This window comes from Apodemus sylvaticus, chromosome 1 (assembly GCF_947179515.1).
Source record: "Apodemus sylvaticus chromosome 1, mApoSyl1.1, whole genome shotgun sequence".
In the NCBI taxonomy this organism is placed as follows: domain Eukaryota; kingdom Metazoa; phylum Chordata; class Mammalia; order Rodentia; family Muridae; genus Apodemus; species Apodemus sylvaticus.
The window spans coordinates 120,774,356-120,801,618 of record NC_067472.1 but is presented as its reverse complement, the minus strand read 5'-3'; the positions used below and the strand labels follow the sequence as shown (position 1 = coordinate 120,801,618).

General features: G+C 34.4%; 1 protein-coding gene across 1 annotated transcript in view; it reads left to right on the top strand.

Annotated features, from left to right (window-relative positions):
• Positions 1-2,568: 2,568 nt before the first annotated feature.
• LOC127681488 (vomeronasal type-2 receptor 116-like) overlaps positions 2,569-27,263 on the top strand; it is a 36,971-nt gene continuing 12,276 nt past the window's right edge. The window contains exons 1-5 of the mRNA XM_052177783.1: positions 2,569-2,774; positions 10,036-10,315; positions 10,704-11,507; positions 12,213-12,440; positions 12,865-12,988. Coding sequence (XP_052033743.1) covers positions 2,569-2,774; positions 10,036-10,315; positions 10,704-11,507; positions 12,213-12,440; positions 12,865-12,988 — 1,642 coding nt within the window. The remainder of the gene's footprint in view (positions 2,775-10,035; positions 10,316-10,703; positions 11,508-12,212; positions 12,441-12,864; positions 12,989-27,263) is intronic.

Below are 27,263 nucleotides of genomic sequence, written 5' to 3'. Positions count from 1 at the left end.
CCAGATGCTGGAAAGAACCCAGGTATCCCTCAACAGAAGAGTGGATGCAAAAAATGTGGTATATCTACACAATGGAGTACTATTCAGCCATTAGAAACAATGAATTCATGAAATTCTTAGGCAAATGGATGGAGCTAGAGAATATCATACTAAGTGAGGTAACCCAGACTCAAAAGGTGAATCATGGTATGCATTCACTATTAAGTGGATATTAACCTAGAAAACTGGAATACCCAAAACATAATCCACACATCAAATGAGGTACAAGAAGAAAGGAGGAGTGGCCCCTGGTTCTGGAAAGACTCAGTGAAACAGTACTCAGCAAAACCAGAACGGGGAAGTGGGAAAGGGTGGGTGGGAGGACAGGGGAAGAGAAGGGGGCTTATGGGACTTTCGGGGAGTGGGGGGGGCTAGAAAAGGGGAAGTCATTTGAAATGTAAATAAATTATATCGAATAAAAAAAAAGAAAAAAAAATAAAAGAAACTATGTAAACTTGGGTATGGTGGCTAACCTGAATTATGTATAAGATTTATTATCTTACTAATAAAAATAAACTATGTACAAAAGCAAAAAAAATAAATAAATAAAGGAATCATTACCCTAAAAAAAAAAAGACATAAGCTGTAGAAGAAAATCCAAAAACTATTATGCAACTAAGTCAGTATGCATTTAAATATATGCAAATCTATTAAAATATGTGCATCATACAAATGAGCTTTCAACACATATCTGGCAATCTTTTGTATTTGATTATTTGATTTTTATATGATTATTAACACAGAAATGCATGGGCCAAAGAGGAGATTATTGGAAACTATAAACTATGTATGTGAGACTTAATGGACCATATTTAATACAAGTTCCTCAAGGCACGAGGATGTATTGCATTAATTTGAACAGCCAGAAGTTGTAAATAACAAGAAGGAAACATAGTGCTCTGAACACAGCAGATCAGGCTGCAACTCCCCGCGACTGAGGTAGCAAACATAAGATCTTGCAAGACTAAGAGAGGTTACATACATATATGAGGATGAGAAATGCACACACAATTCTCACATTGTTACTACTGAATGCAGATTTTAGCTCCTGGAAAAGGAAAATAAAATTTAAATGAGAACTCATACCATGAGAAGTTGACTATACTTCTTTGGAAAATCCATTGTCCAAAAATGATTTTGGCAGCAAAAAGTAATCTTGAAAGGTTTAAAAAAATAAATGACATATAGTTGGATGGATAGTGAATGTAGGAATAAAGAATAAAAAACTGGTGTGATTATGATCAAAATGTCTTTTAAAACTAAAGACTATAAAAGTACTAAAATGCAGAATATAAAAGATTTTAACATATGACATACCTGTCCATTCAATATAATTCAATAACAATAAAAAACAACTAAAGCATATGAATGGCAACAAGCATATATTTTTCAAAATGCATTCTTACAAATGATATTAATAGTAAGCATGATCACTGATTACATGCCTAGCCACCTACAACGAAGTTATATTATGTTTTATAGGATGAACTTTGAGGATTTTTCTTGGCAGACATAATTTGTGCTGTGTAATATTTATGTATATCCACCAGAAAACATCCCATAATGGAAAACACCACGGATGATGAGTAATAAATAATGGTTATAACTGACTTTAAATTGTAAGTCAAACTGAAAATAATCTGAAATATCTGTGCATTGTACTAATGCATTTTTATGGAAATCACTCTTGCATTTAAAAGACAGTATTTCTTATTCAACATCACAACTAAGGTTAATACACTTGAGGACATTTAATACAGTGCATAGTACACTCTGCACACTCTCTGCTTGCCATTTCACATGCCCTTTAATGAACCATAAAAGAAAAAAAATAATTGCTTGCCTTAGATTTCTCATGTAATCAGTTTTTGTTAACAGCTATGAGTAAAATTAATTTAAAATGATGTAGTCTTACATTGTCCTGATCTAATATAATTCAGTCATAATTATAAATGCAAGATACATGAATCAGTCAGAAAGCAACCATATAAAATTAACATCTGCAAGTGTTGAAGACACATAAAGCTGTTGTTTACTTTTATTAATCTTTTTATTACTTAGACCAATTGGATTCATTTGAATTCATTGACAGAATTCCTTGTAAATCTCATTGGAATAACCTATGTAATCAAAGTCAACTATTACACTTGATTACAGAAAACTAGATTGATGAACTAGGCTTATGAGAAAATATTTCCAAATTGAATTAATTCTGAAACCTCATGTCTGTTTACATGAATTTAATCACAAGGGATACAGAGAAGCATAATCATGACAAAAATTATTACCCCTATTTTTCACCTGGACACAGGATCTCAGATGCAGAGCCGCAGGACAGAATGTGCTTCAGAATCCTCCAGAGGCAAACAGTGAACTGAAAAGTAAATTCTGTGAGAAGTACTTGTGTTCTTCTAAAGTAACTACAATAATAAAAAGTGACACCTGGATGTGTTCATGAAAATTTGATATGTGATTTCTGCCTGCCTGATGGTTCATGTTACATTTTCCTCAGGCACTTATCTTGGTGACATGGAAAAGATCCTCTCTTTGATTGTTTTCTTCTTGGTTTTGAAGCTTTCCTTCCTTTTTTGCCATTTGAGTGACCCGATGTGCTTTTGGAGAATAAAGGACAATGAAAATTATCTAGGAGATAAAGAGGCTGATTGTTTCTTTTCCATTTTTACAAGCGATGGTTATGTGAAGAATGATTACTTCAGTGAAAATCTAGACAAACAGTAAGTGCATCTTTAATTTATACATAAAAGCACATAAAGCATTCTAAAGATGCTGGATGATAAATAAGATCCTATGTGCCTTCTGGCTGTCCTGCTCTAGGACATGACTAAAATTTAGTTTATGTTTTACAGCTGGTCATTTAATTATGGTGGTTTTAAGGTGTAGCTTGCTTTTTGTCATTTTTGTATCACCATCCAATTAGATGCTGAGTGAATGAATCACACCATTGAATTTATTCTGAGAGAGATTCCTTTAATATGACAATTTCCATTTTAGGATTTCATGTGATATTCCTGAGAAAAGTAATAAAAACACTGGTTTTGGTTTATTTCATAAAGCCTAAGAGAATGTGATTTTTTATAGATTTGCTAATATTTCTTCCATCTGTCTGGATTTCCAGTGCATGAACATCAAACTTCAATATATCTGGCCTGACTTTCAGTTACATTTATTGAAAGGATACACAGATCTAGGTCAAATAATACATATGTCATAATTCCAAAATTAGTTGAAATCACAGAAATCCCAGAAGAAGTAGGAAATTTCAGTAGAATGCTAGGTTGATATGATAAGGAAAGTGATGATTTATTAGTAAAAAATAACTGCTTGTAAAATGTAGCATTGAGAATATGATGCAGTACTCCCAATAAAGTGATGTAGATGAAAAAAATTCAGGAGAAGTTGAAGACTTTGAATAAGAAAATCTTCTGAAATAAATGTGTTATTTCACCCATAACCTAGACTCATTGTAGGCAAGAATTGGCTCAGGTGTTAAAGAGAATGTGCTTATAATTCACTTTTATTCATTTTAAGTCCAACATTCTGACAATTTAATCTCCTTTCAATATACATACTTTCATGTTTTGTTGTATAAAATGAGAAAATTCTAGAGAGGTATTTTAATTCCTCCTTTTATGAGTAATAAAGAAAATAGCAAGATATTTGTTTCCTATCAAGACCCCTGCACTTCCATTTTAACAATGAAAATAAATTATTAATGTAGACCTTGACTAATGAACACATGATGAGCTGCAAAATGTTATTAGGTTGTCATTATTGTGTTTTATTTTATTCATTGCATATGTTCATTACATTGGATTGTTTTATCTAAGTTTCTATAAAACCTTGTACATTACATAACAAACATGTTTCCACAAGAGTGGATTTTACTCTTCCTATATTGTATCTACATAATTAAAATGGCTGCATGGCTATTAAATGTTATTTTATCAGCAATGTTTTGATATTTCTATCATTATTATTAACACACTCTCAAAGTTGATAAAGCAAGTGAATTTTTGGAAATAAAATACTGGATTATTGCTCCACCTATATGATGACTAGTGTGAGGTAGACTTTGATGACTAAGGCTGTTGAACATTTCTTTAGGTGCTTCTGGGTCATTTCAGATTCCTCAGTTAAGAATTTTTTGTTGATCTCTGTACCCCATTTTTTACATAGTATATTTGGTTGTTTGGATTCTAACTTAAGGTCTTTGTATATATTGGATATAAGCCCTCTATCAGATGTTCAGTTGGTAAACATCTTTTCCCAATCTGTAGGTTACTGTTTTGTCCTATTGACAGTGTCCTTTGCCTTACAGAATAGTTTCAATTTTATGGGGTCCCTTTTGTCAATATTTGATCTTAGAGCCTGATCCATTTGTGTTCTGGTCAGGAAGTTCCCCCGTGCAGATGTATTGGAGGTCCTTTCCCACTTTCTCTTCTCTTACTTTTAGTGTATCTTGTTTTATCTGGAAGTCCCACACATTTTAGTGTTGAAAGTGTTAATATTATTGAAATATATCATTTTCAAATCTAAATTTCAAGTACTTTGATGTCAATTGTGATAGACATATTCTAAATTTCTCTATTGCAAAGCAAGTATATTCACCATGTAGTTTCTGTGTTTGTCTCTATCTTAGAGTTTATTGGTAGAAAAAAACTGAAAAAGACATCATTATATGTATTTACTCCCTCTACTTCTTAAACATTGCTGTAGATTAGATATGAAGAATTCCCAATGCCCTTGTACAGTGCATTATTGATCTTAAGCTTGACAATGTTTGATATGTTGCTTTCAATATGAAGATTAAGTTATTGGTTAGAGCATTACAGGGATAGGGATCCTGACTTTCCCTATATGTGTTTAATTGTTTCATCAAACCGTGATGTCAAGTGATTGGTAACCACGGAAACCAAATATTCTTTCAGTTTAAGTCTATATCTCAAAACTTTTCATTTAGAAACTGGCTAATTGGAGCATATTTTTATTAGTTCTTTGAGTGTCATACATTGTATTTTGATTATTTTGATCTTTTTCCTCACTCAATTCTTTGTGCAATCTCCCTTGCCTACTCAAGCAATTTTTTGTATTTTATTTTCAACCTTTCAGGACTAATCAATTCTATCCATGTATTTTCAGATGTGAGATTTTATGCAAGGCTCTGGCCACCATAGACACTAAGAAAAAACTATATGTCCCTTTCCTCTCAGGTAAACCTGAACCTAAGTATGGGATTTTTTGTTGAATTCCACTTCAGTGATTGTATTTAGTTTGTCTTACCCTTGAATTCTTTTAGGGAGTTTGTTTTTTTTTTCTTTTTTTACTGCTTTGAGTTTTTGTGTGTACATTGTTTTCAATATCCAGAAGTTAGCTATCCCTTATAGTCAACACTCACTTTGATCTCTTAAAAGATTTACATTTTCCCAATGATACAAGATGTTTGGAAGGGAATAAAGTTTACACATCCCCTGTAGTGCTAATCATTCCTTAGTATCTGGTTCTCCATATTACTTTATTGTTCTTACCAGGGAAATAATGACCTTCGTGTGCATGAACAACTTATTTCTTATCCATAAATCTGTTGGTAGTAATTGAAATCAATTCATTTCCCATAAAAATGATACACGGTAGCATCAATAGTTATCAAAATATGCATGCTTTTTAAAAAAAATACTTTTAATGTCTTTTTCTTTTAAATTCCAAAGATATGATTTCTTTTTCTCATGTGTTCTATCATTTTCTTCATTTTAAAAAATATTTTAATATGTTTTTTAACCTTCAGTCCTTATCTTCCTCATGGTCTCCCATAAGATGACTCCTCATCTCATTTCTCCTCCTCATTCTCCAAGAGGGTGTCCCCATCCCCTATCCCACCACACCCTGGCAGGCTTTCCCAATCTCTGGGCCTCAGGTCTTTCCAAGGTTAGGTGCAGCTTCTCTCACTTAGGCCAGACCAGGCAATCTTGTGCTGAATATGTGTCAGGGGTCTTGGAACTGATAGTGTGTGCTGTCTCCTTCTTGGTTCAGTGTCTGAGAAATCTTAGGGATCTAGCTAGGTTATTTGAGAATGCTTGTCCTTCTAGGGGTTTGCCCTCATTCTTAGCTTCTTCCAGCCATTCTTTAATTTATCTACAGTGGGCTCAGACTTCAGTCCACTGGTTGGGTATAAGTATCTGCATTTGTCCCAGTCAGCTCTTTGTTTGGCCACTTGAAAAGCAGCAATGCTAGGCTCCTGTCTGTAACCACATCATAGCATTTATAATAGTGGCAGACCTTGAAACTCATAAGTTGCATCCCTAGTAATGCTGGTCACTGGACCTCTTTTCCCTAAGATTTTTTCTTCATTTCTGTCCCAGTAGTGCTTTTAGACAGTAACAATATTAGTTCAGAGTTTTTGACTGTGGTATAGCAACCCAACCGTGCACTTGATTCCCTGTCTTTCTCCTGGAGGTAGACTCTGCATATAAAATTCAAACTTTTATAGTATTAATAAGAGTTAGACCTGCTCCATATGATAATTATTATTTGATTCACATCTACAGAGTTATTTACAATTTCTCAGACAATAATTCAAATGGCATTCTTTGAACAATGCAGAAATAATTTACTATTTTTCTTCCACAAGTACCATTAATTGTGTTAATTTATTTTTAAAAAGAACATTATCTGTTTAAGAATAGCAGAGAATGTATTGTCATCATATTTAATCCCTTCCAATAATTCTTCCAGGTTCCTCCACACTGATTTATGCAATCTTTAAAAAAACCAATCAAGTCTAATTTGCATTGTAAATATGCTTTTATATTTATTGCCTGCCATTATATGAGGTTTAACTATCAAGGGGATACAATTTCAAAGATTACTGATTCTCCCTCATTCAGTATTTGTTCTCTCTCAACATCTATCAAACATCTATATTAGTTCATATTTTAATCATATTCTGTGTACATGTAGATATGGACTATATTATTTTTCATGCATGTATATAGTGGCTATTTAAGAAATAATAAATTCTAATGATGAAACAGAGCCTTCAGTCTGAAATTTCAGAATGTCCTTTCACTTTCATGCATGAAGACATTGTGGTGAATTAAATAGGAGATCATCATCAATAAACTCCTGGCTTTCTACAGCTTAAAGAGAATTCTCACAACTGATATCTAGACACTTACCAAGCAGATGAGAAGAAAACTAAAAATATTATAAAAATATAAAGCACTAAATATTTTATATAGAAACCACTGACTATAAAATGATTGTATAATATACATGTTAATGTAAATTAAAATCTATGAAATAAAAAAAAGTAATCATTAAATTTCATTAAAGCTAATTTGATTTAAACGGTCTTTATTGAAATTAGGTTTTCCTGATGTATCATTTATGATCTATTTGTTTAGGTAAGAATGCATCTATATACTTATATAGATGTATAAGTCCAACACATAATACCTAGAATATTTCATTGGGAATCTTGAATGCTGTTTCCTTTAACTCTTATCTTTTCATAACCTTATCCCTAACCTATTCCTAAATCTACTTTCTGTTCCATACCTGTACATTTATATTTTTAATATAAATGAGAATATATTCTTCATACATTATTATTTTTTTTACTAAGCATACTATTTACCAAGGTTAACTAAATTGCCAGCATAATTCAAATTTGTATTCCCATCATTATTTTTATAAAATATATTTTTAGTACGATATACTCAATTTGTGAATTTTGCTCCCTCAACTTCTGTAAAATCATTTCAAAATTACCTTCAATATGGGCCCACATCTTTGTATTCACTCATTAAAATTTATCATATAAAGAATAGTATTAAAATAGGATAAAAGAAAATTGTCTGAATATTAAAAAATTTGAACAAACAGAAAAGGAGCCCCTGCAAATATAAAGGCATGAGCAGCATAGTTAAATTCAAAGAGAAAAATAGACATGCACATCTTTACATCAAGTAGTCCATTAAAAGAAAAGCTTGGAAGCTATAAAATAAACACAGAAAACTATAAACTTAAAAAGTAAATTTCTTGACAAAATATCATAAGGCAAATGATTTCCAAAATGCCACTGAGTTTATCTTCTGTTTTTCATCCAAATGAAAATGTATTGCAGGTGAGTTTTTGTATCTCAAGTGTGGATAGAAGACATGGAATTGGGGTTTCTTCACTGTTATAGACATGGATGCATTTCTATTCTTTTCCTTGAAGCCATATATTTGGCCCAGTACCATTATTGAAGACAGCTTTTTTTTTAAATTATAGTGTAGTTTTCTGGATGTTGTTATAAAAAATATCTGTGCATCCAAAGGGGTGTGTTTATTTCCAGGTCTCCAGTTGCATTCTCTTGATTGACACCCACCTCCATTTTGGACAATTTTATTAATAGAGGTGTTAAGTACAAAGTGAGATCAGAAATGGTGACAGTGCTTTTAGTTATTTCATTACTTAGGGTTTTTTTTTTAGCTGTTCTTTTTTTTTTTTTAAATACTAAACTGCCGTTGGTAAAGAAACATTTAAAATTGCTTGACATATCTAGATAAATCCGAACTAAATAGAAACCAAGGCAAGTTATATGCTACCTAAGGATACACATGAAGTTAGAGGATCTCAGTTGTAACAGAGAAATATTATAGTTATAAACAATCTTATATCACTCAATTTTGTACAACCTCAAATAGAAGATGAAAAGAGATGACCTGTGTGGTATGAAAACAAGTGTAAGAATTACATTACCTATGAATTCATTAAACTTTTGCAATTATTGAAAAAAGCAAAAATGGCTACCTATCCTTTATATATTTATGAAGGGTCATGACAATTTTAGTCCTGATTCTGTAAAGCAGTATATCATTCTAGATAATTCTCATTTATTCTCCACAAATGTTAGGTATTAGAATTATGTATGAAAGCATTAGAAGAGTCAAAATTGGCTCATAAATATTATTTTCTTCGTGTAGGACACATGTTTCAACATGTTTCACCATGTTCAAAAAATAAGAACTGTAAAAAATGTCACAATGCTATTAATATAAAATTTATATTTAAAAAGTTTATTAAAAATCAAAAGAAAAATGTATACACTGTCTAATTTCAGAACACAGTTAAAGAAGTCAAAATAAGTTAACAGCAAACTGTGCATGCTTAACACTTCTGTATATATTAAATACAAAAGTTCAAAAGATGTTATAAACTTCAATTCATCTAATTTGATAAAACAAGTTTAAAACTTAAATTATTTTGCAGGTCTCACATCCTAATACATATACATAGAAAGTAACAGGATAGCCTAATCAATGGGTCATAAAACTGGACAGCCTAATCAATGAGTCACAAAATCCAAGAATTCTATGCTTAAAACACATTGAACTTTATTACGATTACCGTAATTAGAACCCATATCTGCTTATCAATAAGTGCGTACCATGTGTGTTCTTTGATGATTGGGTCACCTCACTCAGGATAACATTCTTCAGTTCCACCAATTTTCCTAAGAATTTTATGAATTCATTGTTTTTAATGGCTGAGTCATATTCCATAGTGTAAATATACCATATTTTCTTTATCCATTCCTCTGTCGAAGGCTATCTGGGTTCTTTCCAGCTTCTAGCTATTATAAATAGGGCTGCACTCACCGATAAGTGATATTAGCCCAGAATCTTGGAATACCCAGGAAACAATTCACATATTAAATGATGCCCAAGAAGAAGGAATGAGAGGCCCTGGTCCTAGAAAGTCTCAGTGCAACAGTGTAGGGGAATACCAGGATAGGGAAGTGGGAAGTTGTTGACTGGGGAACAGGGGAAGGGAAGAGCGCTTACAGGACTTTCTGGGAGGGGGGATCCTGGAAAGGGGTTTTTTACAAAAATCAAAAAGGGATTTTTTTCCAAAATCATTTGAAATGCAAATAAAAAGATATTAAATAAAAAAGAACCCATATCCACCATAATTGGTGTGCTCTGTTTTCAGTGTGACACCTAAGACCATCCTCTTGATTTCCTCTGTTTATTTTGCCATTGAAGAAATAAATAGGAACATTCATATTTTACCCAACATTTCCCTACAAGTTATGATTGAATGTAACTTAATGCAGGATCATGTGAAAGGAGGTTTGTTTTTGAAAAGAAAGGAAATTGTTCCTAATTACTACTGTAAAAATCAGAGAAGATATCTAATTGTACTTACTGGACCTCTATGGATGACAACTTACAAATTTGGACCAGTCCTCTACTTCTCTAGAACGCCAGAGGTAAGTCATTAAGGGTTACATTTAATGAAATACTATCTTACACACAATCTGATTTTTCTGAATACCAAAACTGTCTAAAAGGTAGAGAATTCATTTACATCTATTCTGATCAATCAAGCACAAAATTTAGATATTTTCTTTGACAAACACAAAAACTTTATTGCAAACTACTGGGAAAGACATGATAGTGTGAAATGTTTTGCCAGAAGACTTAGTCTATCTGTTCTTATATAGCAATTCACAAGAAGTTGGATATGATTTTAATAATAAAACGAAGAATCCATACTTTATCACACTTCTAGCATGTGCTCTAGCACACATAGAACTTAGAATGAGCACTATGCAGTTAATCTTCTTCATACTGATTCTTATGGTCAATATCTTTCAGATTTACTGTGGTTATTTTCATTTCCTAAGTGATCAGGAACATTTTCCTCATCTCTACCAGATGACTCCCAAGGACACTTCTCTGTCACTAGCCATGGTGTCCCTAGTAGTTCACTTCGGATGGACCTGGGTAGGAGTGATTGTTACAGATGATGACCATGGAATTGAATTCCTTTCTGAATTGAGAACAGGAATGGAAAGAAGCAGTGTCTGCTTAGCATTTGTCAGTATTATCTCATATGAGAAGTTTTCATATGTTAACAGGATTGATAAATATTATCACCAAATCATAATGTCATCAGCAAAAGTTGTGATTGTCTATGGGGATAAAGAATCTCCTATACAAATTAACTTCATAATATGGAAATTTGAAAACATTCAGAGACTCTGGGTCAGTGTTTCACAATTTGATATGATCACAATGATAGGAGATTTCATGCTTAACTCCTTGCATGGGACTCTTATTTTTTCACATCAGCAGTCTGAGATGTCTGGTTTTAAACAATTTATGCAGACAGTGTACCCTTCTAACTACAGTAATGGCATGTCTTTCGCTAAACTGTGGTGGACTTATTTTAAGTGTTCTTTGCCACCTCCTAATTGTAAAAAATTGAAAAAATGTCCAACCAAAACTCTATTTATGTGGTTTTTTGTGCCACCCCTTGGAATGTCTATGAGTGAAACATGTTACAACTTATACAATTCTGTGTATGCTGTGGCTCACTCACTTCATGAGATGGTTTTTCAACATGCAGACACATACTCAGAGAATGATGGAAAGGTACTGGAATATAACTCCTGGAAGGTAATGACTCTTAGACTAAATGGCATATATATCATAGGATGGCATTCATAAAGGCCATAGATTTGGTTCAAAATCTATGTAAAGAAATACAATTTATCCTAAATATATGTCTTTCTGTTCTCTACCACTGCATAAGGAGCAAATCATGTTACTTTTATCATTAATGATACAACTAGCATTGGAACCCAAGTCAGCATTTCATTATGTTTCTCATGATATGTCATCCGATATTCCAATCATATATGTATCTCATGACTTTATTATTTGAAACTTTTCTCATGAAATTAGTAAATGAAATTAAGAAAATAACGTGTCTTTTATTTGATCAAAAATTTTAATTAATGTAATGAATAAATCTGAAATAATTTTACGTTCTTTTGCCGTATTTTGAACTATTGTGTATTTAGCATTCTTAATGAGTAAATAACACTGTTGGCAGAAAAAAAATGGATAATTTATTACTACTTTCAAATAAGAAAATTCATGTGGATATGTGTTACCAAATCCAGTGAGAATACAGTATTTGTAAAGCATAAGGAAGCTACTTTACATGCATAAAAATGAATTTTATTTTTTCAGTACTGGATACATTTAGTAATCCAGTATATATGGAATGTATAATGGATATGAATGATTTTCCAAGCTTTATAATTTCTGTAGTAATGTGTCTGCATAGCTGAAAGTAAAATGTCAAATATGTTTTAGGTGTTCTCTTTTCTGAAGAACATAAAATTTGTAAATCCTCCTGGTGACCTGGTAAACATGAATCAGAATAGAAAACTGGAAGCAGAGTATGACATTTTCTATATCATTGATATTTTAAAACAATATGGACTAAAAATAAAAATAGGAAGGTTTTCTGGTCACTTTCCAAATGGACAGCAACTCTTTATGTCTAATGAAATGATTGAGTGGGCTACAGATATCAAGGAGGTAATTTGGTTTTAATTTTTCTGCTTTACATGAAGAAAAATTATCTACAATCTTATCTACTTTTGTTATAACATAAACATTTTACCATTTCCTAATTTATTGAATTCCACTACACTAGATTCATTCTCTGTCTCTGTCTCTCTCTGTCTCTCTCTGTCTCTCTGTCTCTGTCTCTCTCTGTCTCTCTCTGTCTCTCTCTCTCTCTCTCTCTCTCTCTCTCTGTCTCTCTCCCTCTCTCCCTCTCTCTCCATCTCACCATATGTTCCCCAAAATTTTATATATAAAAAACAAAACAATCTAATTTTGCTTTAGAATATGATATGTGTGACTAAAAGGTTTTTCAGTGGCTTTCCTTTGCAAATCACTACAACTTTTACCATATTCACCAAACTGTTTTTTCTATTATGTATCTTATTTTCTTCAGATGCTACCCTCTGTATGTAGTATTCCTTGCAGAGCAGGACTTAGAAAATACTTTAAGGAAGGAACAGCTGTCTGCTGTTTTGATTGTTACCCCTGCCCAGAAAACGAAATTTCCAACATGACAGGTAAGGGTATATGTTCTCAAAGCAGTGATATATTGCTTATATCTCCCATATGCACCGAGTTCTTGAAAGTCATTATGGAAAGCAAATGATAAATAAAAGTTCAAAAATTAACATCAGTAACACTGTGATTTGAATTACTGCCTTTTTTGAACTTCAGTTTTCTCTCATAATTCTAGAATGCATGATAACTATTTCTTCAGAGTAGTAAACATTAATGCATTTTTATAATTGTGTACTTCAAATTTATTAAAGACATTGATGCTATGCATTTTTGTTTTTCAGAATTCACTGAGTTTTACAACAGTCACTAGATGTTACTTGATGTTGTATCATGTTTTAGAAGTATGTGTTTTTGAATTTTTCTATGGTGGAGAAACAGTATCTTTAAAATTTTGTAATTTTCAATTGCCCTCTGGTCCACAGATGAGTTTTGAGACCAATAAATGGAACTATGAATAAACGCTTTTGTTTTAAGTTTAATATATTGTTTCCACAGAGATATTATACGTAAATAGTTACCAGTATTTACATTTAGATTAGTAAAAGCTTTGAAAATAATTTTTCTAAGTAGGAGTGCAATAAGAAGATGAAATATAAAATTACTTGCAGTTGCAGGGCTTAGAAATAGCCAAGCAAATAACTGAAAGTTTAAGAAGCAGGCCAGTGTATAAATGATTGTAAATGGTTTACATGTGAGGATTATAAAGAGAAAGTACAAATTGAAAAAATTACACTAAAATATTAACCAAATTTCATGATACAACTCAGACACTACCATAAAATAATGAAACTGCTTTTAGAATGATAATAAGGATAAATTAATAAAACTTATTAATTCAAATAATATTGTAGCACATGTTTCAAAATCAAATAATCAGTTGATTTTATTGGCTTTTGTATTGGTCGGATATAGCACACCAAAATAAATTTTATTAAATTTGCCTTGCTCCTATATATTTTTCTTTTTTATTGTAAATTTCTCATACAGAGCATCCAGGTACTCTAAACTTCCAATTTCTCTAATCTTCTTGGCTTCCTCCCACATCCTTCTCTGAAAGAACCATTCTCCCTGTTTTATGTCCAGAAAAATGTGGGCCTCTAAAACAAGATAGTCTAACAGGAACAAAGGAGATATAATATGTCAAGCCAAGAGTAACCATACCAAGGATAGAAACGGCAACCCAATAGGTAGAAATGAATTTCAAGGACCTCCAAACAGCCAGAGATATACCTGGTCCCATTCTTATGCGTCCCACAGGAACTCAAGCTAAGAGCACCTCAAGCAGACCTACTCATGCTTCTTGCTAGATCCTTTGTTTATTCTGACGCACATGTAACTGTTCTGTTTAGTGACATGGTAGAATATTTGCACAGATGAGCGTGTGTGTGCTTGTGCCTGTGTGTGTGTGTGTGTGTGTGTGTGTGTGCCTGTGTGTGTGTGTGTGTGTGTGTGTGTGTGTTTGTGCCTGTGTGTGTGTGTGTGCTGATCTGAATTCCCTCTGTATTTTTTCACTTTTCCCTATGGTATTTTCTGAAGAGTAGGACATGATGAAGATTTCTAATTTAGTCTCTCTCTGAATGACTGGATATTGGTCTATATACCTGCTCCTAACTGCTGCTTAGCAAATCTTCTCTACTGGTTCCAGGATAGAGGAAAGAACTGAACTGATCTAACTGCATAAATATGTATGTATGCATATGTGTGTGTGTTTATGTGTGTAGTTATATATATTTTTTTCTGAACTGTTATAGATACTGATATGCTGCTATATATATTGTTATACATTGCTATTTATATATTATTTATATGTCTATATAAATAATATAACAATATCAATTAGGAATCATTGCTTATTTTTTTATTTTTTATTAAACTAATAAAATATATTTAAAATGAACCACACAGAAATGGCATTTTTAATTATTCAAATTTATCTTAATAGTTAAATGCCTTTTAAATGTACATGATATCTTCTGATGCTAAAATTAGTAAGTACTCAACCATATTTTAAAATCAATTTGAAACTTTAAACATGAAAGAATTAAAAAAATATGTATCTTATGATGATCTCTATGAAAGGAATTTGTGACAAGTTCATAATTAGATAGAATGTGTTCCATCTCCAAGGGAGAATAGTCAGTGTAAATGAGGCTTCACAGAAATAATGGGATAGTGTTTCTATTTTGTGAAATAGTTTGAATAGTATTGGTATTAGGTCTTCTTTGAAGGTCTGATAGAGTTCTGCACTAAAAGATAGTTTATTTGATGCTGATTTAACTTTGGTATTTGGTATCTGTCTAGAAAACTGTCCATTTCATTCAGATTTTCCAGTTTTGTAGCCTATGTTCACCAAAAATTTGATGATTTTTTTTTTTGATTTTCCTGTTTCTGTTGTCATATCTCCCTTTTCATTTCATATTTTGTTATTTTACATACTGTCACTGTGCCAAATGGTTAGTCTGTCTAAGGGTTTATCTATCTTGTTGATTTTCTTAAAGACAAGCTCCAGGGTTTGGTTGATTCTTTGTATAGTTCTTTTTGTTTCTAATTGGTTGATTTCAGCCCTGAGTTTGATAATGTCCTGCCTTCTACTTACCCCTTGGGTGTATTTGTTTCTTTTTGTTCTAGAGCTTTCAGACATGCCCTTAAGGTGGTAGTTTATGCACTCTCTAGTTTCTTTTGGAGGCACTGAGAGCTGATTTTTCCACAAATCATTGCATTCATTGTGTCCCACAAGTTAAGGTATGTTGTGCCTTCCTTTTCATTAAATTGTAAAAAGTCTTTAATTTCTTTATTTCACCTTTGACAAAGTTATAATTGAGTCGGGAGTTGTTCAGCTTTCATGTATATGTGGGCAATCTCTTGTTTTATTTGAGATTGAAAATGAGCCTTAATACTTGGTGATCTGATTGGATGCAAGGAATAATTTGGATTTTCTCCTATCTGTTGAGGCCTGTTTTGTGACTGATTATATGGTGAATTTTGGAGAAGGTACCATGAGGTGCTGAGAAGAAGGTATATTCTTTTTTTTTTTTTTTTTTTTTTTTTTTGGATGAAATGTTCTATACAAATCCATTTGGTCCTCAACTTCTGTTAGTTTCACTGATTCTTTATTTAGTTTTGTTTCCATAACCTGTCCACTGATCGGGGTGGGTTGTTGAAGTCTCCCACTATTATTCTGTAAAGCGCAACGTGTGGTTTGAGCTTTAGTAAAGTTCCTTTTATGAATGTGGGTGCCCTTGCCTTTGGAGCATAGATGTTCAGAATCAAGAATTCTTCTTAGTAGATTTTTCCTTTGATGATTATGAAGTATCCCTATTTATCCTATTTGATAACTTTTGGTTGAAAGTTGCTTTTATTCAATATTAGAATGGCTACTCAAGCTTGTTTCCTGGGACCATTTGCTTGGAAAATTATTTTCCTGCCCATTACTCTGACATAGCCTCTACCTTTGACACCGAGATGCATTTTTTGTACTCAGAAAAAATGTTGCATCCTGTTTATATACCCAGTCTGTTAACCTATGTATTTTAATTGGGAAACTGAATTCATTGATGTCACCAGATATTATGGAATAGTGATTGTTGGTTTTTATTATTTTTGATGTTAGTTTTACTTTTTTTTTGACTATCTACTTTTGGGTTTATTGAAAGACTATTACTTTTTTGCTCTTTCTAGGGTATAGTTTTCCTCATTGTGTTTGAGATTTTCCATCTATTATCCTTTGTAGGGTTGGATTTGCAGAAGGATAATGTGTAAATTTGTTTTTGTCAAGGAATATCTCATTTTCTCTACCTATTGTATTTGAGGATTTTGCTGTGTATAGTAGCTAGAGCAGTCATTTTTGCTCTATTAGGGTCTGTATAACATGTGCCCAGGATCTTCTAGCTTTCATAGTCTCTGATGGGATGTCTGGAGCAATTCTGATGGGTCTGCCTCTATATGTTAGTTGATATATTTCCCTTATTGTTTTTAATATTCTTTCATTGGTTTGTTCATTTGGTGTTTTGACTACTATGTGACAGGAGAAATTTTTTTTCTGGTCCCATCTATTTAGAGTTCTGTAGACCTCTTATATGTTTATAGTTATCTCTTTCTTTAGGTTAGGGAAGTTTTTATGTAATTTTGTTGAAGATATTTACTGCCCCTTTAAGTTGGGACTCTTCACTCTCTTCATTATCTATTAACTTTAGGTTTGGTCTTCTCATTTTGTCCTGAATTTCCTGCAAGTATTAGGTTAGGAACATGTTGCATTTCAAAATTTCTTTGACTGTTTTGTTAATGTTTTCTATGCTATCTTCTGCACCTGAGATTCTCTCTTCCCTCTCTTGTATTCTGTTGGTGGTGCTTGTGTCTATAACTCCTGATTTCTTTCCTAGGTTTTCTATCTCCTGGGTTGTCTCTCTCTGTGATTTTTTTCTCTTTTCTTTTTTCACTTTTAGATCCTGGATGGTTTCCTTCAATTCCTTCACCTGTTGGTTGTGCTTTTTCTGTAATAGTTTAAGGGATTATTGTGTTTCCTCTTTAATGGCTTCAAGCAGTTTATCTTTGTTCTGTATTTCTTTAACTGATTTGTTTATGTCTTTCTTAATGTCCTCTATGATCATAATGATATGAGATTTTAAATCAGAGTTTTGCTTTTCTGGTGTGTTGAGGTATCCAGGGTTCATTGTAGTGGAAAAATTGGGTTCTGAACCAAGTAGCCTTGGTTTCTATTGCTTATGTTCTTGCTCTTTCCCTTCACATTCTGGTTATCTCTGGTATTAGCTGTCCTTGCTGTCTATGACTGTGGCTTGTTCCTCCTGCATGCCTGTGTGTCAGAACTCCTGGGAGACCAGTTTGCTCTGGGAGGAATTTGTATATGAAGAGCTCTGGTAAAGGGTCAGCTTTGGAATGCATCCTGTCCAAAGGCTGTTCCTTGGTTCCTGTGTCCTTATGGCGCAAGGAATGTCCCTCTTAGACAAGGAGTTTGAGCAGAAGGATTGGTTATAACTGAGCTCACAGGAGAATCAAGACCCCTAGAAGACCAGTACTCTCCAGAATGTATTTGGTTGTGGGAGTACTTCTGCACAGGATCAGTTCTAGGTTCAGATGGAATCTGGAAGAATTCTGTCCCAGTCTACTCCTCAGTTCCTGTGTCTTGAAGGTTCTGGGAAAATCTCTCTGAGCAGAAGTGGTAGTCTTACCTGTGCTAACAGGTGTGTCTGCTCCCCTGGGAGACCAGTTTTCACCTGGAAGCATTTAGTTAAGGAGTAATGTGGCACAGGATAAGCTCTGGGTGAAGACAGAAACCAGAAACCAGAAATCTTCTCCAGTGGTTTTCCAAGAGAGTATCCAGTCAGTTTCTAGGCATTCAAGACTTCTTCAAGTTTTTTTTTTATTTCAATATATTTTTTATTTACATTTCAAATGACTTCCCCTTTTCTAGCACCCCACTCCCCGAAAGTCCCATAAGCCCCCTTCCCTCCCCTTGTTCTCCCACCCACCACTTTCCACTTCCCTGTTCTGGTTTTGCCCTATACTGCTTCACTGAGTTTTTCCAGAACAAGGGGCCACTCCTCCATTCTTCTTGTACCTCATTTGATGTGTGGATTATGTTTTGGGTATTCCAGTTTTCCAGGCTAATATCCATTTATTAGTGAGTGCATACCATTATTAATCTTTTGAGACTGGGTTACCTCACTTAGTTTGATGTTCTCCAGCTCCATCCATTTGCCTAAGAATTTCATGAATTCATTGTTTCTAAGGCTGAATAGTACTCCAGTGTGTATATATACCACATTTTTTGCATCCACTCTTCTGTTGAAGGATACCTGGGTTATTATAAATAGGGCTGCTATGAGCATAGTGGAGCATATATCCTTATTACATGCTGGGGAATCCTCTGGGTATATGCCCTGGAGTAGTATAGCAGGATCCTCCAGAAGTGAGGTACCCAGTTTTCTGAGGAACCTCCAGACTGATTTCCAGAGTGGCTGTACCAATTTGCAACCCCACCAGCATTGGAGGAGTGTTCCTCTTTCTCCACATTCTTGCCAACACCTGCTGACTTCTGAATTTTTAATCTTAGCCATTCTGACTGGTGTAAGGTGAAATCTCAGGGTTGTTTTGATTTACATTTCCCTAATGACTAATGAAGTTGAGCATTTTTTTAAGATCAAGTTTTGATATAAGCATTTCCCACTCTGAGGTTGTGTTGAATTCTGTGATCTCAAACTCTTCAGTCTTGGAGTCACTGTCTGCTGCCATCTACTGGAGCAAAGCATCAGCCATTCCTTAACTTTTTTTTTTTTTTTATATTTTTACTTTCTTTGTTCTTTGTTTACATTCCAAATGATTTCCCTTTTCCCAGATTCCCCCTCCCCATATGTCCCATAAACCTCTCCACCCATTCTCTAATCACCTACCTCCATTTTCTCTGTCCTTATATTCCTCTCCAACACTAGATCAATAATTTCTGGGATCAAGACCCTTTCCATACTTTTTCATGGGAGTAATTTTTTTATGCAATTTGTGCCTTCGGTATTCAGAGCGTCTGGGCTAATTAATATCCACTTAACAGAGATTGCATTCCATGTGTATTCTTTTGTGATTGGGTTACCTCACTTAGGATGATATTTTCCAGAACAAACCATTTTCCTATAAATTTTGTAAATTGATTGTTTCTAATTGCTGAGTAGTATTCCATTGTGTAACTGTACCACATGTTCTGTATCCATTCCTCATTTGAGGGGCATCTGGGTCCTTTCCAGCTTCTGGCTATTATAAATAAGGCTGCTATGAACATAATGGAGCATGTGTCTTTATTGCATGCCGGGGAATCCTTTGGGTATATGCCCAGTAGAGGTATAGCAGGGTCCTCTGGAAGTGTCATGTCCAGTTTTCTGAAGAACTGCCAGACTGATTTCTAAAGTGGTTATATCATCTTACAGCCCCACCAGAAGTGGAGGAGTGTTCCTCTTTCTCCACATCCTTTCCAACACCTGCTGTCTCCTGAGGTTTTGACCTTAGCCATTAGTCAGGTGTAAGGTGAAATCTCAGGTTTGTTTTGATTTGCATTTCCCTAATGACTAATGATGTTGAGCACTTCTTATGTTGCCTCTTGGCCATCTGAATTTCTTCTGGTGAAAAGTCTTTGCTTAGATCTCTACCCCATTTTTAATAGAGTTATTTGGTTCCCTGGGGTCTAACTTCTTGAGTTTTTTGTATATATTGGAAATTAGCCCTCTATTGGATATAGGGTTGGTGAATATCCTTTCCCAATATATTGGTTGCCGTTTTGTCCTTTTAACAGTGTCCTTAGCCTTACAGAAACTTTGTAATTTTATGAGGTCCCATTTGTCAATTCTTGATCTTAGAGCATAAGCTATTGGTGTTCTGTTCAGGAACTTTTCCCCTGTGCCCATGTCCTCAAGGGTTTTCCCAGTTTCTTTTCTATTAGTTTCAATGTGTCACAAAACCAGGAGCAGATTTTCTTTGAGAAAATCAACAAGATAGATAAACCCTTAGCCAGACTAAACAAAGGGCACAGAGACAGTATACAGATTAACAAAGTTAGAAATGAGAAGGGAGATAAAACAACAGAAACTGAGAAAATTAAAAAAAAAATCATTAGATCCTACTACAAAAGTCTATACTCAGCACAATTGGAGAATCTGGACAGGAAATGGAGGAAATGGACAGTTTCCTAGACAGATATCAGACACCAATTAAATCAGGATAAAAAAGATCATCTAAACAGTCCCATAACACCTGAAGAAATAAAAAGGGTCATAGAAAGTCTCCCAACAAAAAAAAAAAGGTATGGGACCAAATGTCTTTAGTGCAGAATTTTATCAGACCTTCATAGAAGACCTAACACCAATACTCTTCAAACTATTCCACAATATAGAAACAGAAGGAACTCTACCCAACTCATTCTATGAAGCCACAATTACGCTGATACCAAAACCACACAAAGACCCAACAAAGAAAGAGAACTTCAGGCCAATTTCCCTTATGAGTATTGATGCAAAAATACTTAATAAAATTCTTGCCAACCGAATCCAAGAACACATCAAAACGATCATCCACCATGATCAAGTAGGCTTCATCCCAGGGATGCAGGGATGGTTCAATATAAGGAAATCCATCAATGCAATTAACTACATAAACAAACTCAAACAAATAAACCACATGGTCACTTCATTAGATGCTGAAAAATCATTTGACAAAATTCAGCATCCTTTCATGCTAAAAGTCTTTGAAATAAAAGGAATTCACAGCACATACCTAAACATAGTTAAAACAATATACAGCAAACCTGTAGCCATTATCAAACTAAATGGAGAGAAACTTGAAGCAATCCCACTAAAATCAGGGACTAGATAAGCCTGTCTCTACCTCCATGTCTATTCAATATAGTACTTGAAGTCCTATCTAGAGCAATTAGACAACATAAGGAGATCAAAGATATACAAATTGGAAAGAAGAAGTCAAACTATCACTATTTGCATATGATATGTTAGTATACTTAAGTGACCCATAAAACTCTACAAGAGAACTCCTACAGCTGATAAACCACTTCAGCAAAGTGGATTGTTATAAAATCTACTCTAGCAAATCAGTAGTCTTCCTATACTCAAAGTTAAAGCAGGCTGAACAAGAAGTTAGGGAAATGACACGCTTCCCAATAGCCACAAACAATATTAAGTATCCTGGTGTGACTCTATCCAAACAAGTAAAAGATTTGTATGAGAAGAACTTCAGGTCTCTGAAGAAGGAAATTGAAGAAGACCTCAGAAAATGGAAAAATCATCTATGCTCATGGATTGGCAATCCACTACATAAACAAACTCAAGGAAAAAAAATATCATCATCTCATTAGATGCTGAAAAAGCATTTGACAAAATTCAGCATCCTTTCATGCTAAAAGTCGTTGAAAGAACAGGAATTCATGGCCCATACCTAAACATCATTAAAGCAATATACAGAAAGCCAGTAACCAAAATCAAACTAAAGGGAGAGAAACTTGAAGCAATCCCACTAAAATCAAGGACTAGACAAGGCTGTCCTCTCTCTCCATATCTTTTCAGTATAGCACTTGAAGTTCTAGCTAGCGCAATTAGACAACATAAGGAGCTCAAGGGGATACAAATTGGAAAGGAAGAAGTCAAATTATCTCTATTTGCAGATGACATGGTAGTCTACTTAAGTGACCTGAAAACCTCCACCAGAGAACTCCTACAGCTGATAAACAACTTCAGCAAAGTGGCTGGTTATAAAATCAATTCAAGCAAATCAGTTGCCTTCCTATACTCAAAGGATAAGCAGGCTGAGAAAGAAGTTAGGGAAATGACACATTTCACAATATCCACAAACAATATTAGGTATCTTGGTGTTACTCTAACCAAACAGGTGAAAGATCTATAGGACAAGAACTTCAGGTCTCTGAAGAAGGAAACAGAAGAAGACCTCAGAAAATGGAAAAATCTGCCATGCTCATGGTTTGGCAGGATTAATATAGTTAAAATGGCAATCTTCCCACAAGCAATCTACAGATTCAACACAATCCCCATCAAAATCCCAACTCAGTTCTTCATAGAGTTAGAAAAAGCAATTCTCAAATTCATCTGGAATAACAAAAAAACCCAGGATAGCTAAAACTATTCTCAACAACAAAAGAAATTCTGGGGGAATCACTATCCCTGACTTCAAGCAATACTACAGAGAAATAGTGTTAAAAACTGCATGGTATTGACACAGTAACAGACAAGTGGACCAATGGAATAGAATTGAAGACCCAGAAATGAATCTACACACCTATGGTCACTTGATCTTCGACAAAGGAGCCGAAAACATCCAGTGGAAAAAAAGATAGCCTTTTCCTTAACTTTTGAGGAAATGTTAAGTACAATTTGTGATTTGCTAATTCTCAGGAATATTCAGTTTCCATGTTATGACCATACAAATAGGGTAGGGCATCAATTCCTTCTTGTGGAATTGATTTCAACATAATTTCAGTCATTGCTTGGTCATTTCAACAAGTTATGAGCTACTTTTCCTCCAGTACCCTTTGCAACCTGGACAGATTTTAGGTGAAGGGTTTAGGGTATGTTGTAATGTCTATGTTTAAGTTTGCATAGCCTGTAAAATAAGGATTCTTGCACATACCAGCTGTACCTTTCCTTGTTCAATAACTAGAGCTAAACTTATCATCAGCAATGGAGTCACAGTATTAGGTTTCAGATAGTTATATTCAGACCAAGCACCAACATGTGTTGTTTACAGATTTTCTTGTCACCTGGTCAACCAAAAACTCAACCCAGCTTAACCCAGCAAATTACTTTCTTGGTTGCCAAAGATCATACGTTTAGCCTCTGTATTCTCCATTAGTAGAAGTCTTCACTATGGCTATCTTCATAGGTTGTACATTCAAAATATTTCTACTGTACTACATTTCCACATGCTCAACCTAATACTTTCAAACTTCTGCTGTTTACCCTCCACCCTCATTTTTCAAGCCATAAGGGACCACTTGATCTTCTGTTTTCTTCTGCCCTCAACAACAAATATATCATGCACTTTTAAATCACTGTTACTCTCTTAAACAGCTTGAGGGATGCTTTTGTTCCACAAGTTCTTTCATGATCAGGATTTTTTTAACTATCTTCTTTGGTTATTTTCTTCTTCTTTTTTCTTTTTGTGTGAAGTTACAAATTGTTTTTAAGGTTCTATAAAGAATTGTGTTAGCATTTTGATGGGAATGGTATAATTGGGTTGAATCTGTAGGTTGCTTTTGTCAACATGACCTATTTTACTATTAATCCTACCAATCCATGAGCATGGGAAATCTTCCCATCTTCTGATATTTCATTCCATTTCTTTCTTCAGAGACTTTTAAGTCCTCGTTGGATAAGTCTTTTTCTTGATTTGTTAGTGTTTTATTTCTATTTAAGTGGTTATCATAGATTGTATTGTTGCCATAATTTCTTTCTCAGCTGACTTATGCTTTATTTAAAATGGGACTATTATAATTTTTTGAGGTAATATTTTATCAAACCACTTTGCTGAAGGTGTTTTTTCAGCTGAAATATTTCTGTTTTGGAATTTCTGGAGTCACTAATGTATATTATCATATTATTTGTGGATAGACACACCTTAACTTATTCCATTCCAGTTTGTATCACATCTTCTATAGTTATATTGCTGTAGCTAAAAATTCAAGTACTATGTTGACAAGATAGGAAGAGATGCAGGAGACTAGTGTTTTTTTTATTTTCTATATTCTTTGTTTACATTCCAAATGCTTTCCCCTTTCCCGGTTCCCGTCTCCCCATATGTCCCATAAGCCCTCTTCTCTCCACCCATTCCCCAATCACCCCTCTCCCATTTCTCTGTTCTGGTACTCGCCTACAATTCTGGATCAAGCATTTTCATGACCATGGCCCTCTCCTTCCTTCTTCTTGGGAATCTTTTTTTATTCGATATACTTTTTATTTACATTTCCAATGATTTTGCCTTTCCTGGCTCCCCACTCTGAAAGTCCCATAAGCCCTCTTCCCTTCCCCAGATTCACCATCCACAACTTCCCACTTCATTGTTCTGGTATTGCCCTATATTGCTGCACTGAGCCTTTCCAGAACCAGGGGCCACTCCTCCATTCTTCTCGGACATCATTTGATATGTGGATTATGACTTGGGTATTCCACATTTCTAGGAGAATATCCGCTTATCAGTGAGTGAATACCATGATTGATCTTTTGAGACTGGGTTAACTCACTTGGTATGATGTTCTCCAGCTCCTTCCATTTGTCTAAGAATTTTATGAATTCATTGTTTCTAATGGCTGAATAGTACTCCATTGTGTATATATACCACATTTTTTGTATCCATTCCTCTGTTTAGGGACATCTGGGTTCTTTTCAGCTTCTGGCTATTATAAATAGGGCTGCTATGAACATAGTGGAGCATGTATCCTTATTACATGCTGGGGAATCCTCTGGGTATATGCCCAGGAGTGGTATAGCAGGGTCCTCCGGAATTGAAGTGCCCAGTTTTCTGAGGAACCACCAGACTGATTTCCAGAGAGGTTGTACCAATTTGCAACCCCACCAGCAGTGGAGGAGTGGTTCTCTTTTTCCACATCCTTGCCAACACCTGCTGTCTCCTGAGTTTTTAAACTTAGCCATTCTGACAGGTGTGAGGTTAAATCTCAGAGTTGTTTTGATTTGCATTTCCCTAATGATTAATGATGTTAAACATTTTAAGGTGCTTCTCAGCCATCCGAAGTTCTTCAGGTGAAAATTCTTTGTTTAGCTCTGTACCCCATTTTTAATAAGGTTATTTGGATCTCTGGGATCTACCTCCTTGAGTTCTTTGTATATATTGGATATTAGTCCTCTGTTAGATGTAGGGTTAGTGAAGATCTTTTCCCAATTCGTGGGTTGCCGATTTGTCCTTTTTATGGTGTCCTTTGCTTTATAGAAACTTTGTAATTTTATGAGGTCCCATTGGTCAATTCTTGAACTTAGAGCATAAATGATTGGTGTTTTGTTCAGGAAATTTCCCCCTGTCCCGATGTCCTCAAGGGTCTTCACCAGTTACTTTTTTATTAATTTCAGTGTGTCTGGCTTTACGTGGAGGTCCTTGATCCACTTGGAGATGAGCTTAGTACTAGGCTAGAATGATAGATCAATTTGTATTCTTCTGCATGCTGACCTCCAGTTGAACCAGCACCATTTGTTGAAAAGGCTATCTTTTTTCCACTGGATATTTTCAGCTCCTTTGTCGAAGATCAAGTGACCATAGGTGTGTGGGTTCATTTCTGGATCTTCAACTCCTATTCCATTGATCTGCCTGCTTGTCACTGTACCAGTACCATACAGTTTTTTACATTATTGGTCTGTAGTTTTGTGTGAGGTCCAGGATACTGATTCCCCAAGAATTTCTTTTGATGTTGAGAATAGTTTTAGCTATCCTGGGTTTTTTGTTATTCCAGATGAATTTGTGAAGTGCTCTTTCTAACTCTATGAAGAACTGAGTTGGGATTTTGATGGGTATTGTGTTGAATCTGTATATTGCTTTTGGCAAGATTGACATTTTAACTATATTAATACTGCCAATCCATGAATATAACAGATTTTTCCATTTTCTGAAGACTTCTTCCATTTCCTTCTTCAGAGACTTGAAGTTCTTGTCATACAGAGTTTTCACTTGTTTGGTCAGAGTCACAGCAAGGTACTTTATACTGTTTGTGGCTATTGTGAAGGGTGTCATTTCCCTAATTTCTTTCTCAGCCTGCTTATCCTTTGAGTGTAGGAAGGCTACTGATTTGCTTGAGTTGATTTTATAACCTGCCACTTTACTGAAGTTGTTTATAAGCTGTAGGAGTTCTCTGGTGGAATTTTTTGGGGTCACTTAAGTATACTATCATATCATCTGCAAATAGTGATAGTTTGACTTCTTCCTTTCCAATTTGTATCCCTTTGACCTCCTTTTGCTGTCTAATTGCCATAGCTAGTAACTCAAGTACAATATTGAAAAGATATGGAGAGAGGGGGCAGCTTTATGTAGTCCCTGGTTTTAGTGTGATTGCTTCAAGTTTCTCTCCATTTAATTTGATGTTGGCTACTGGTTTGCTGTATATTGCTTTTACTATATTTAGGTGTGGGCTTTGAATGCCTCTTCTTTCCAAGTCTTTAAGCATGAAAGGATGCTGAATTTTGTAAAATGCTTTTTTTCAGCATTCAGTGAAATGACGATGTGGTTTTTTTCTTTGAGTTTGTTTATGTAGTGGATTGCATTGATGAATTTCTGTATATTGAAACATCACTGCATCCCTGGGATGAAACCTACTTGATCATGGTTAATGATCTTTTGAAGTGTTCTTGTATTGGGTTGGCAAGAATTTTATTGAGTATTTATGCATCAATGCTCATAAATGAAATTGGTCTGAAGTTCTCTTTCTTTGATTGATCTTTGTGTGGTTTTGGTATCAGCATAATTGTGGCTTCATAGATGGAGTTTGGTAGTGTTCCTTCTGTTTCTATTTTGTGGAATAGTTTGAAGAATATTGGTGTTAGGTCTTCTTTGAAGGTCTGATAGAATTCTGCACTGAAACCATCTGTTCTGTGCTGTATTTTCGTTTGGAAGACTTTCTATGACTCCTTCAATTTCTTTAGGCATTATGGGACTGTTTAGATGATCTATTTGGTCCTGATTTAATTTTGGTATTTGGTATCTGTCAAGGAAATTGTCCATTTCCTCCAGATTCTCCAGTTGTGTTGAGTACAG